Raw genomic sequence first — 14,145 nt, forward strand, 5'->3', positions numbered from 1 at the left:
ACTTCTCATTTTAATTCCACTGTGTGCAAGAACCACTTCTCTATTACATTGGTTTTATCTAAGGTATTTTTGCTGAAATAATTAGATTTCCACCTGATGCAAATCATCCAAGCTCAGCTGTCAGCATAGCTTCTTTGAAGCCTTACAAGTTTACAGTTGTTGAGAGATCAAGCCCTATGTTCTATTACCATTCCAATAAAGCCCTTGCAGATGACTAGCTGCTTCCCGTGTGTTTAGAAACATGGCTGTACCACCCCATTCTTTCATTCCTCAGTTTAGACTGAAGGAATAAATGGAAAGAAATCTTTATGCCTAAGTATGTAAAGGCTTCTGATGCATTTTGGTGGCTCAGGTAGTCCTCTATGTATTCCTAAGCCCTGGGCAGAGGAAAAACACACCAAAAGGAACAAGAATATCAATACATGAAATCTTTGACCTCCTGAATGTGAACAATTTTTTTTATTCATCTGTTTCCCTATTGGATCACACATAGAACTCAAGCTAATTCTTAATATATAAATCCAGATGGAGAATACAGGTTTCCTGAAAGATATCGCTCAACATGATAGGTCCAGAAGAGATCAGGTAAAGGTGGTTTGCATCATCTTTAAACCACTTGGGCTCAAGACTGTTACCACTACTGAAATGGTTCTTACTGATAGCAGAGTTTAAAAGACTCCATGAAAGTATAAGATACCAAATGGCATTCCACAGTGAGTGTCTGCTTCACCAAAATGTTACAAAGATAAGGGAAAAAAGGATGACTGCTGAAACTACCTCTGTGTAAGGCCAATATACTGACAAATAGGTTACTCTTTAGTAATCTTCCCATTAGCACCAACAGGAAAGGTACACATTTCTAATATCACAGGAGCCAGCTGCCATTGCAAAGCCAGGCTGCTCCTCCTCCTTCCCCCCACCTCCCATTTAGATCATGGCTGCATTTGCCTCAGACAGAAACACATTGGAAAAACTAAGGCTACTGTCTTCCCAGTCATGGCCCATGCTTAAAGTGTGCGCTAAAATAAATGCCAAAAATACCAAAAATTTAAACATGAAATAGCTCCTTGCCCTTGGTAGACCCAACACCCCAAAAGGGCAGAAATCTTCCCCTCTCTTACTCCTAAACTAGATATTAAAATGGTCAAACTACACAGCATGTAATATAGTATGAGATCTGAAAGAAAACAGGACTGTTCCCATGCATCTTTACAATGCAATTTGTACAGCTTGACTACTGCTTTACACATAGCTATATTTAACATTCAGAGAGGTATTATGCTGAATTTAAGGCAATAACTATACAAATGAGAAATAGAAAGTATTGAGGAACTTTGTCTCCTGAAAATTCTGCCTGTTCTGAATTACCATAGCAAAACTAAGTTTCTGTAGTACAGTGGAGGAAAAAAAAAAACCAACACACAAAAAATTATTTCAACTATCAGCTTCCTTATGCTTATGATGAGACAGTCTCCCTGCCTCTTACTGAGTACTTGCATATCTTCTCATAAGGAGAATTTTTTTGCTCTCATAGCCAGTTCTGTGTTAAAGTTCATGGACCTTTTATCTCCCTTCCGTTACCCAGAGGTCATATATTTATTTTGTCTTTGAAAATAGAACAAAAAGTTCTTCAGGAATCATGCAAAACCAAAGACATCAAAGCTACTAAGAGTATTAGGAAGGGAACTGAACTGAATAAAAACTAAGAGAAGATCTCTTCTAGAGTAGGTTTTTTTTTCCCCTGCAGTTCTATGATCCAGTGAAATATCAGGTCTGCCCAAGTCAACAAATTATTTTAGATAAAACAAATTAAACAAATTCTTCAACTTCCAAAAGGAAAGTAAAGCAAAAATTCTTTTTTTGTTTGATATGACTTTTTGCTCCCTATATTTCGTTCAGCTACTTATACCTGCACAAAGTAGACATCAGTGTTACTTTGGCAATAAATCAATAGAAATTCTGAAGTAACAGCATTTGATACTGGAGGAATAAGTGAATTCACAGAGTGAAGGGTATTGGAGAAACAGTTACCTGGAGTTCAGATTGCAGCTCATGAGGTTCTCTTTTCTGATACAACATCTGTATCGCTTTGTGCTACTGAAAAGCCTGATCTAAAACTCAGTATATCTCTACTAGTATCACCCCTAACATTTCAGTCACAATTAGACAATTTAAGGTTACAGTATTGACACTTAGGAGCTGTACTCCTTTTCAGAAATCAAGGACAGCCAGCTGATAAAGGGCATTCCTACAAAAAGAGGGAAGCTCCTACTAGGGAGCAGCAAGGGCAGGGCTGCCCCACAAGGCAGGATGAGCCAGGAGCATAGGACAAGAGTACCTCAGAATCCAGATGCAATTCCACACTGTCTCAACAGATCAGGAAGAAGACAGTGCTGATGACAAGTTCTATCAACGGTCTCAGACAAGGGTCAGTAACGAATTACCAAGACACATCCAGGGAGTTCATGCAGGAACAGAAAGAGACAAGACAGGAAACCACCTACCTACAACACAGACCCAATATCCAACTAAACCAGAGCCAGGATGTGAGACTGAACTCCAATGTAGCTCAAACAAAGAATGAAGGCTCAGGGCCAAGCTTAAATGGAGCTCCTGGGCCCATGGGTGGACAGTATCGGTGGGGCCCCAGGTGAGGCTGGTCAGGGAAATTACAGCCTATTAGTGCACTCAGAGCCCTGACAGTGGAAGAGTGTGGCTACTAAGGACTGACAGATGAGTAGTTGTATGGAATAAAAGCAAGCATGTTTTAATCGCTAAATCTATCTAGGTTTTTTCCTACAGAATAGTGACTCACAAATCGCAAACTATTTTATAGTAATGAAATCAAGTATTAGACTTGCATGCGAAAACAAAAAAATCCTCAAATCCCATTTTTCTGTTTGATTTCTGGTAGGTAACCAAAGGCTGATCTCAGCAACTATTAGCCTTTACTACCGAAGTGGAAACACATGAATTGCACCAGCCATTTTACACAATATGAAAGCCTTAACTGACCGAGGGTACCTGTGCAGTGTAAAGGAGAATTTTTCTTAGTTGAGGGACTATTATAAAAATATAGTAAATCTTATCTGTTGATACAAATGGAAGAATAGATTTTAAAAATGCATCATTGTTAAACACAGCATTTTAGCTATGCAGGATGCTAAGAATGTACACTACACGTACAAACACTAGCAAACCAAAAATGATGAGAATACTATTAATAAAGAAGGTTGATCCATTTGGAACCTGACTCCAGAAAACACTTTAAACTATCTGCAATTTTATTTCTATTCATTTAGGAATATAAAGGAAAACAGCTTAAGTATATATTTGACTTCAAGTGAAGGATTAACTCCCCTCAGTGGTAAAGTTGTATCAGAAATTACTTTAGATACCCTCTCCCTCTTTAGTAAAGACACTTCCTCCTGCCTGCCACTTTAAACTTATTTGAGTGAAATAGAAAGAATGTGAAATACCTAAAAATCACCTGTGAAGATTACAGTGGCAAGAGGGGTGTTTCAGAACAGGAATGATTTTTCTTAATCCAGGAGGACTTTTTTCCAGTGGCTTCTAAATAAGAGAGAGAGAGAGTTTGTCCTGCTCTTAAGTAGGGAAAGAACATGGTTATCAAATTCAGGATTTAGTATTTAGATTCTAATTTACTGACAACATTACAAAACAACTTTTCCTAATTTACAGATACGTAATGCAGTTCCTTTGACAGGAATGCAGGATATTACCTGACATGACAAGGAGATTGCCAGTGCAGTATTCACGTTCTCAGTCTTTCTGGTTTTTTATAGTGCCATCTCCAACTACACTCTAAATCAGGCTACTATTTATTAATTACTCTCCTTACAAATTAGGCAATATAATTTTTTTTCTAATTGGTAATATTTAAATCCCTCTTTATAGTTGTTTTCTAATTAGATTTAGAATGTGAATTTATTACTTTGCTTCTGAGACCCAAAAGAGACAGGTTGCACTCTTGCCAGAAATTGCCAGTGCAATTTCCAAGAGTGAAAATTCCTGGATTTCTGAGTCACGTACATTTGTTTCTAATTCTCCTAACATTTCAACAAAGACAAGGTTCACAAAGTCCATCTGTTGAAAAGTCTTCCAGAGATTAAAATGTTTAAAACTGCCTGGCTATAATAAATAACATTGTATATATAAGGTTATACAGCACATTGAATGTTACCAAATGTTAACACCTTGTGTGTGTGATCAGTCAGACTTCTAAGCCTAGATCCTATGGTTTTCTGTCACGTTCACCAAGGCCGTATTTACTCCCCTGCTCATTCTTACAACCATTAATGGCTTTCTTTAAAATTCCTTGGTGATGGGTGAGGTACCAGAAAACTGGATAAGGTCTAGTATAGTGACTGTCTTTAAAAAAGGCAGGAAAGGAACCAAGAAATTTTAGCCTAGTCAGTTTAACTTCAGCTCCCAGAAATATTCTGGGGAAAAAAAGTATCACAGAAATTGGAACAGGTAACTGGAACAGGTAACTTAATAAGGAGATCTATACACAGCCGGTATAGATCTGACAAGAATAAATCCTATCAGACCAATGTGCTACTATAATAGACCAGGAATGTCTGCAGATAGGGGAGTAGCAGCAGAGGCCATACTTCAGGACTTGAGCAGAGTTTAAACCCTATTTCCCGTAACGTTCCCTTAAAGTATAGCAAAAATTGTCAGTCGATGACATAAAATTGGGCGAATAAGCATCTCCACAAAGGCTTGTTGTGATTGTTTCACTGTCAGAATGGAAGGATGTATCAAATAGGACTGTGATGTTCTATTCTGGGCCCATATCTGTTCCCTGTTTTCATTGATGATCCGGGTGAGGAAACTGAAAGTATGCTTCTTAGAGGCATAAAAAATAAAACTGCAGAAGTACAGCATTAGTGCAAATAGATGTTAAAAAATCAGGAAAACAGTCTTTAAGAAAAACAGGATGAAATTCAATACGGACAAGACCAAGAGATCATGCTGAGCAAGAGTAATCAACACCAAAAATATACAACAAAGAACAATTAGTTAGACAGTAGTTTTTTCAGAAAAGGTTGTAGGGATTATAGTACACAAACATAAGCCAGTAACGTCATGCTGTGCAGACAGGATAAGCATGACATGGAAACAAATAAGCAGGAGTATAGATTGTGAGACACCTGATAAGATCATGCAGTTCTGTTGAGCACTGTTAAGGCTTCAGCTGGGGTACTCTCTCCAGTTTTGTGCTTTGTGTTTCGAGAAGGATGTAGACTACTGTGGGAACAGTTTGTTGGAGAACAACAAGAAACATGACCTCTGAAAATGAGCTGAAAGACTTAGGAGTGACTAGCTTATTAAAGATAACACTTAAGGATTGATCAATGCGTGATAAAAGTATTCACAAGCATGAAAGTTTGGTACAAAGAAGAAATAATCAATTCACCATGTCCATGGTGGACAGGACAAGAACTAATAGCTTTAAGTTGCAGCAAGAATAATTCAGGTTACTTATTAAGGGGAAAAAGTACTTCTTGACGGTAAGTGAAGCACAGGAATTTCCTGGAGAGGTCATGGAGACCTCATCATTAGAAATTATAAAGGAGTGGATAAACAAATATCTGTCAGGAATGAACTTGGCATAGTTAGGAGATGAACTAGATGACCTTTTTGAGATCTCCTTCAATCATTTTTATGGTCCCATGATTCAGTATAACTAAAAAGATGTTTCAGAAACCCTCTGCTTTTATGGTTAGAAAAAGAATTTATCTTGGGAATTTCTAGGGGTGGAAAAGTTTTTATAACAGCTGTGGAGGACCTTTTATTTATTTTCTGGTGGGCCTTAAGTGCACAATACTTTAGTCCATAATAGGCCACATTATATTATTCTGAGAAATTGGAGTTAATGGGGCCTACTTGGGGAATATGGCACAACATCATGAAAGACAAAATATTACAGGCTCTTACTTCTGCAAAATAGATGAATGCAATAAAGCCTTTCAAAACACCACCAGCATGAATTTTCACCAGTAATAAACCTCCCCCAAACAACTAAAACCAAATTTAGCACTCTCCCTAGAAAAACATTTCTAGATACCACAGATTGTTAAAGATTCTGTATGCCTCCTTCTCTTTCCCCACCCTCACTTTGCAGTTTTCCGAGATGGTCTTTTTGCACATGGCTCCCACCTCAGAAAAATACAGATAACAGCCCTTTGCTTCATAACGGTGTTGTGAAGTAGATAAATTCCAGATGAAGAATAATACATAAACGCAAGCTCTGGAATACAGACCATGCTGTATTAACGATAAGCTACATTGTGTCACTCTTCCATTGATAGATAATTTCTACATCTTGCACTCATGGAGTGCAGAGATAGCCAGCCATCAGCTTCATGCTTTGGAAGCAGCCCTAAGGCAGACCCAAAGCGATCTAATGGTGCTCTCTGCATGGTGACTGCCACTTCTCATCCACAGGCCCAAGGGCAGACCCACATTCTTCACAGGAGAGATCCTATACCACTCTCAATTTGGGGGGTTTATGCAGTCCCAGAGAGATGTGACTTCTTAGAGTAGATCATGAATCTCCTTTAAATTCATAGGAACTAGTCCACCCCAACGAATATCACACAATAGACTTTGCATATAGGCTGAGTGTGAGAATAAAACGCTTTTCTATTCAGTTACGCTTTTTCTGAGATTTGCAGATATTATGTGTGTGTGAGGTGAGGAAAAGAGACCAGGACGAAAAAAGAGGGAGAGAATGTAGCAAAATAGACATGGTATGCCAAAATGAGAAAGATCCTGTTATTCTTTTCTTTGATCAAGCTACTGGCCACAGAAAAATGGCCAACATAAATTATATCTGCCAAAGTCAACTTCAGCTGATGTTCTTTCTAGCCATTTGATCTTTTATCTGCCAACTTCCACCCATTTTCCCCAACTGTATCCACATTTAATATTATTTTAGCCATTAAAAATGTGGTTTTCTACTTAGTTCAAGATTTCTGTGTAAAAGACATTTTATTCTTCCATTGCAATATACTGGAGAAATAAAATGCCATTTATGCAACAGAAGTGATAACCTACTGAATATATGCTACCAAGAATAACTCCTAATCACTAAAACTGTTTCTTTTTTCACCATTTATATGGATTTAAATAGGAAATCAACGAGTTTACTTCTTATTTTTACTCTAAAACCACACCATGAAAGGGTTATTTTCAATGAATAAAAACTAAACTGTGTACATCATTATTTTTCAAGAGTTTTTTGATTTATTATATCATTTACACGGCTGCTGAAAAAAAATACTGCTGAGTTCCACCATAGCTAATTGATGAGAAAAAAGGTTTCTGTGGCTATATTGCAGGAACTGATAAAACACAAGGAAAGGGACCTCCTACACTGAGAATCTCTGACTGTAAATCTCACTAGTTTATGAGTGGAAAATACCCAAATAATTATTTTGCTCAGAGGTGCTAAGCACCTGTAGCTGCTGTGGACTGTAAAGGGTGCTGTCAACACTCATAATTTCCAAACATTTGGATTGTGTAACTCACTGGTCCTGGCATCTAGAAGACAGACAACTCCAGCTGGTGCCAATCTGGGGTGAGGCAGCAGACTTCACTGCACTTCAGGTTGTTTTGATACAGACAATATTCACTTTCCCATCTGAAAAAAAAAAGCAGTTGATAACTGTAAACTTCTGAACTGGGAAGAAAAATACTTTCAGTCTTTCCTCAGACTGCCCTGCACACCTAAAGTATTATCATGCGACAAGCAAACTATTGAGAGAAACGGAGATTGTGCTGTTTTCATGACTTATATTCATATTTTGTTCTATTGTTTTTGACTTCAGCTGTTTTATTTCCATGGTCACGAGAAGTATCAGAGGATCTTGTGAGCAGTATGTTGCCTACAAGCCACTGGCTAGCATCCACAGAGGCTGTGAGACCAGCAAGAGAATTAAATACTACAATTGAATGCTAGACGTTTCCACTAAAAGCGCCTCCCTCTGTGCACATAAAGTTCAGTAGAAATGAAACCATGGGTGTTGTAGAATTCACACTGTCATGGTGCTAAGTGGGAAATACGTAAAGGCTCAGTAAGCCAAAATCTGAACCTCTGTAAAAATGACTGCATATTGCAACCAGACACAGCGCAGTTCCCATCTAGCTGGAGTATCAGCGCAGCTCCTGATGAATTCTAACACGGTCCTTCAAGCTGATGTTAACTATGAGGCAAGTTCACCATCACTTAAGTCAGTTGTAATTTTTGTATTGCTTTCCAGCACGCATAGAACAACCTGGTTTGCATCTTAAATATGCAGATGCTTCAGTACTGGAGAAGACAGATGACAGGTGAGGAGTGACGCTCTCAGGGCAGGATACCTTGTGGGATTCCAGACATGGCGCTGCTGGAGCGTCTTGTAGCAGACTGCTTTTTCACTGGAAAACTGCGATCAATTGAAGCAGAAAGCTTTCGTCAGAATGCGCGATGTGGAGCGTAACTTTTTTGTCAGAAAGGATTTCTCAGATTCAGGAGAAACAAGCTGGCTGGCACTGGAGGGACCCAAAGGGAGAGGGGTGTGCACGCCTCACCCTCGCCTACCTGATTTGGGCAGTCAAGCTTTGGGCGGCGATCGGCCTCCCGGGCAGCGTGTCTGGCTGCAGGAACAGAGAAACGGCACCGGTGCAACCGGACCAGCGTGACTGGCTCACGCCGACGGCTTCCCCTACGCCAGCGCGTGCTTTTGGGCTTAAACTCTTTGTAAAGCGGTATGAGCTGTGCCGCTGCAACACCTGGCGCCGGGATGCAGGGTGCGGATTAACGCAATTACGCCTGGAAGGTGCGGGATGCGTCAACCCGGTTTCTCGTGGTGCAGCGCGGCACCAGGCACTTCGTCCTTCCGAAGCTTCGCACAGAAAAACGGCGGAGCCGAAAGCCAGGGCCCTCCGCGCCATGAGGAGATTGGCCAGTCACGCCAAGCCAACGGCGTTTCCAGGACGTGCCGGCAAAACTTTGGCTTGCTCGTCCCCGCTGCACACACAGCCGCGTTCCGGGGGATCGCTTCGGGGCAGGGGTGTCACTTAGGGCCCGTTTTCCAGGGCCGCCACCCTGCCCGTCGTGCACTTCACCCGGCGCCTCACGATCGCCGCCGACCCTCCCTCCGGCGGCGGAGGCGGGACGGCTGAGGGGGCCGCGGGCAGCCCGGCACCCCCCGCCCCGCCCCGGGCACCGCTCACCTTACGGCGGGGCCTGCCCCGAGCGGGGGGCGCCCTCCGCGGCGGGCTGGGTGGCGGCGGCGGCGCCCCCGGAGCCCCGCTGGCAGGGACCCCGGCCCGCGCCGGCCCTGAGGCGGAGCCGGTGCCGTTGGGGGCGGCATCTCCCCTCCCCTCCCCTCCCCCTACCCTCCCTCCGCTCCCTCCTCCCGCCGCGCCGCGCCGCTGCCCCCTCCTCCCGGGCCGCGGCCGGGGATATCCCCGGCCCCTCCCCGGCGGGCCGGCGGCGGCCCAATGGAGGTGGAGATGCTGTGCGGGCTGCGGGCGGGCTGGGGGCGCCGCCGAGCCGCGGACGCCGCCGCCGGCCCGGGGACGCGCACACTCGGCGGGGAGCCGGAGGCAGAGGCGGGCGCAGGCGGCGGCGCCGGGGCCGGGACTCTGGCAGGCGGCGGCGGCGGCTGGGATGAGCCGGGGGGGCGGCTGTGGGGGCAGATAGCGTCCCGCGGGGAGGCGGCCGAGTGGGGCTCGGAGCGGCGGCGGGGTCCGCCCGGCAGCGCCATGGCGGCTCAGTGCGACCCGCTGAGCGGGTACCTGCAGCAGCCGCTCTCCGACCCGGGCTCCAACAGCGAGCGCAGCACCGACTCGCCCGTGCCCGGCTCCGAGGAGGACTCGGCCGGCCCGCCGCGGCCCCTGCACAGCCCCGAGTGGGGCGAGGAGCGATTCCGGGTGGACAGGAAGAAACTGGAGGCCATGCTCCAAGGTGAGGGCGGGGAGAGGCGACGGCGGTCTCCGGGGGGGGGGCGCGGGGCGGCGGCGGCCACCCGGGAGGGGAGGGGGCCGCGTCCCCGGCCCGGCCCGGCCCGGCCCGGCCCGGCCCGCCATGCCATGCCCTGCCTTCCCCTTCCCCGCCGGGCCGGGGATCCTCCTGTCAGCCCCTCCGGCGCCGCAGAGGGGCGGCCGCTGGCCGGCCGGGCGCTGGACGCGGCCCTGGGTCGGCGGGAGCCCCGCGGGCCGGTCCTGGGCTCCCGGGCGCCGTCGTGGCCTCCCGGGCCGGGGCTGCGCGGGGAGGAGGCTCCTTGCGCTCTCTCCCCGGAGCGGGGACGAACGTCGCGGCCCGGGGGCGGGTGATGGGGACACCCCCGGGTCGTCAGATGTCGCTTGGGGCCGCGGCGGCCCCGGCGTCGCGGGTGGTGCCGGTGCCCAGCCCCGCCGGGGCTCCGCACCGGCAGCCAGCGCGCTGCGAGGCGGCGGCTTTGAAGGTCGAAGTCTCTCAGAAATCCCTCTTTTAAAACATAATATCCCCGCTCTGGCAAGATGGTTCAGGCTCTCGGCTTTCGAGGAACAGCCGAGGCCGCCGCGCAGCGGGAAGGGAGCCCCTGAAGCCGGGCGTCCCGGCCAGAGGACAGGGGACGGCTCCGGGAGAGCTGACGGTGGCAGCCGCTGCCTTAGGACTTGCTCAGCCTTTGGCTCCGCTTTCTTTTTTTTTTTTCTTTTTTTTTTCTCCCTTTCTTGAGACTACGTTTTTCATCCCAGTATGTTTTGAATTATCTAACTCTCAGTGGAAGTTACGTAGGCAGCTTTTGACAAAATAGTATAGGAGTAGCAATTGCTGGTTTTGTTGCTTAAGAGCAGATAAATAGATTTAAACCATCTGAGGATGTTGCTGAGTGGGGTAGTTCCCCTGGGGTGTGCCCTGCTGCCTGATCTGAAGAGCCCGTGAGAACAGAGGTGAGTTTCAGGTCTTAACGTTGTCAAATCTCAGGGCAAGCTTGGATCAACAAGGAAAGATGGTGGTGGTTTTGAGAAGTGTAATCTTTCCTCTGGGACTACTGTTTTGTAAACATTTAATGTTACACTTAACATGGTAACTCAAGTATTTATGTACATTTTCAAAACAAATAAACCCCTGACGGATATTTCACTGGTGTTCATGTGGCGTGTCACATGGAAGGCGTTTCATTCACTTGCTGGAAACCATAGGTGCTCGATGCCTGACTGCCCCGTCAGAGCACTTGCCTCCTCCAGCGATGGGAAGCTGCAGGAGCCAGCAGAGGAACAGGAGTGGGTGAGTTGGGTTTGTCACTGAAGAGCTGTGGTTTGACTAGGTGACTACAATGATTGGAATTTTTTTAACTGAGATTCTTTCTCCTGGGGGTGAGTTAATCTTTAATCAGTTAATACTTTAGTGCTAGTAGAAAAATCTCATTATGTAATGCAATAAAGAGAAAGGAATTCAGAGAAACAGAAGTCTCATAAGCAGCAACAACTATTTATAAAGGTGTGCTCATCAAAAGTGTCTTAAAACCAAGAACACTTAGGTATTGAAAGGAAAAAGTATTTCTGTGTATGAAGTGGTAGGAAAAAGGGTCAAAAGTTAAAGTGCTGTATGAAGATTGAAGGTTGCCTTAACATTTTCCTCTAGTACCAAAATAAATTTCCATTATCTCATCCCATACACAGTCCTTCTGTCTACTGCCTGAGGTAGTAAGCTTGCGAGGGTAAACAAAGCTCCTGAGCAGAATCCAAATACTGTATAGGTTGTGTCATCAAGTAGTAGCCAGTGTCAAAATGTGAGGGGTTTTTTTGTTTGCTCCTTTTTAATTTTTTTTTCTTATCCTCATAAGAGTGTAGTAAAAGGTGTATGAGTACAGTAAGTAAATGCAAACAGAATGCTGCCTGCTTTTTGATGAGAGGTTGCTGTATGTCCAGTCTAGAATACGCTTGCTTCAGGTGATCGTTTGAGGAATTTTTGCATCAGTTAGTTATCTTTTTTTGTGAGGAAAAGTACATGTTGGACTTCATAAGAAGTGATTTTGTGTGAAAACCTAAACTTTCTGGCTTATTGGTAATGAAAAACTGCTCATTAGGAAACATGAGGCAAACGTAATAGTTTTTTCTGTCAGAAGACTGTGAACTGTTTGTTAAACATCATCGCTTTCAGTTTCCTCTCTGTACTTTGCAAGTTTTTTATCTTGTCTCTTGACTTCCTACAAGATAGGTTTTACTTATCCTTTTCTCGTAGCAGAATACCTCAGGCACTGGGTAGCTCTGCCAGGGTGTCTCAAAGAGCATCAGGAAGCCAGATCTGTAACTGGTACCCAGAAATTCAGAGTCAATTATACTGCTGATGACAAGCCAAAGTTGATTTTATTTTTTTAACATCTCCCCCCCCCCCCCCCCCCTTTTTTTTTTGTGGCTATGTTCTGGGATTGGAAACTTTGACTCCCCCTAGTAGGAAGGGAACAATGGAAAGGAAGCGGTGTGCCATCTCCAGAAACTAACTTCTGTTAGACAATTCATAGGGTCATGTGTTCTATGGTTTCTGATACCAGATCCTTCACTGGAAATTCTTAAAATATGCAGAAATTGCATTGTGGAAGGGAAACAGATTTCTGATTTTCAAAAGTTATCCAATTTTTTGCCTTTTTTTAATTCAAGCTGCTGTAAATGCAGTTTCTTGTTCATATTAGATGCATAAAGGCGCTTCTTTTGCTTTTACCCGCTGCTAGAGAGCATGTTTACACTTGTGAAAGTTACTTTTTAAATTATTTAAAAACTTATGATTTCTTCTAGTGTTCACCATAGCTTTCTTAGATTATAGGAAAGTGAGAATATGTCATCTTTAGTTCAGTTGTCTTTAAAGCCAAGTTTGAAACAGTATCTGTTGAAGAAATCTGTTAGGAAATGTTCTTATTCTCGATTGGGGATCCCTTATTTTTTTGCTAGTCAACATCTGTTGTTTGCTAATGATGAAATGTAAAAAACAGCCGGGGTAGAAAGAATATGAAGAAGCTCAGTGTTTGGCTTGGTGCTTCTGTTACATTCTGTGATTGCGTTGCTGAATTTTATATGTATTTCTGCCATGGTTATTTTTATCTTTTGTGCACTTGATGTTTTCTGGATAGTTTCTTGGGGGACAATGCTGACTTGAGTGAGACTCACCTGGGCATAGCAGACTGGATAGCTCATGGGGGGAACTAGAGTACCTTACTGTCAGATAGAGAGTCCACAACTGGAGTAAGTGTTGTAGCAAGACACTGGGTAGCTCTCTTTCAAAAAAGAGTTGATGTGGCTAGTTTGCTACCAGTTGTATCTGAAGCAGAAACCAAATCTCAACTGAGGTGTCAGAAAATCTTGATAGATTTAAGGATGCTTTTGGTACCTTTTTTTTTTTTCCACTTTGAAATAATTGTTTTAGTATTTTTGGTGTTTCAAAATTTGGTTCTGAATGGCCTTAAGATAAATATGTTAAATGAAAGGTAGAGGGAGCTTCTCCAAGAGCTTTGCTTTTTCTGTTTGGAATATCAGAAGATGCAAAAGCTGTGGTATAAACCTTAAACATAAGAATAATTTTTTTCTTGTTGTGTCCAACTACTTTGTATGACTGTTTTAGTATTTGCTCATAGATGACTGGAATAATGTTCCATAAACAAATCTCAGTCTTTACGGTGGGGTATAAGCTATCTTATACTGCATGTCTTCATCAGAATTTGTTGGTGAACAGATCTCTTTAGAATAAACTTTTTTTTCTCAGGAAGCAAATTTGAGTGAAATGGATCAGCTATTCTTTGCAACAGTGACAGAAGATGGTATTTCATAGTAGCCCTATTGTAGCTGCTCTGCACTAAATTCTGGTGAATGCTCAGGTGACTTAATACTGTGGAATGACTGACTTAGTGCATGTTTGAGTGCCTGTTACCATAGCAGCTGAGTATTATTACAAAAATGCAAAACACTAAACTTAAAAAAGCTGTCCAAAAAGTATAATCTGACAGCTAATGTCGCAGCAATCGATAGACTTCTTTAAGTTGGCCATGAACCTTAACAAAACAAAACCAACAAACAAAAAAAAGCAACACCTTATTCTCTTGCATGGTGTGCCTTATACTTGGCTACAAAGTGTTATGCCAGTCTTGCATT

At 43.8% G+C, this 14,145-nt stretch overlaps 1 protein-coding gene across 1 annotated transcript in view; it reads left to right on the forward strand.

The window, feature by feature from the left end:
• Positions 1 to 9,510: 9,510 nt before the first annotated feature.
• BICC1 (BicC family RNA binding protein 1) overlaps positions 9,511 to 14,145 on the forward strand; it is a 115,185-nt gene continuing 110,550 nt past the window's right edge. The window contains exon 1 of the mRNA XM_030030993.2: positions 9,511 to 9,985. Coding sequence (XP_029886853.1) covers positions 9,520 to 9,985 — 466 coding nt within the window. The 5' untranslated portion in view covers positions 9,511 to 9,519. The remainder of the gene's footprint in view (positions 9,986 to 14,145) is intronic.

This window comes from Aquila chrysaetos, chromosome 11 (genome assembly GCF_900496995.4).
Source record: "Aquila chrysaetos chrysaetos chromosome 11, bAquChr1.4, whole genome shotgun sequence".
In the NCBI taxonomy this organism is placed as follows: domain Eukaryota; kingdom Metazoa; phylum Chordata; class Aves; order Accipitriformes; family Accipitridae; genus Aquila; species Aquila chrysaetos.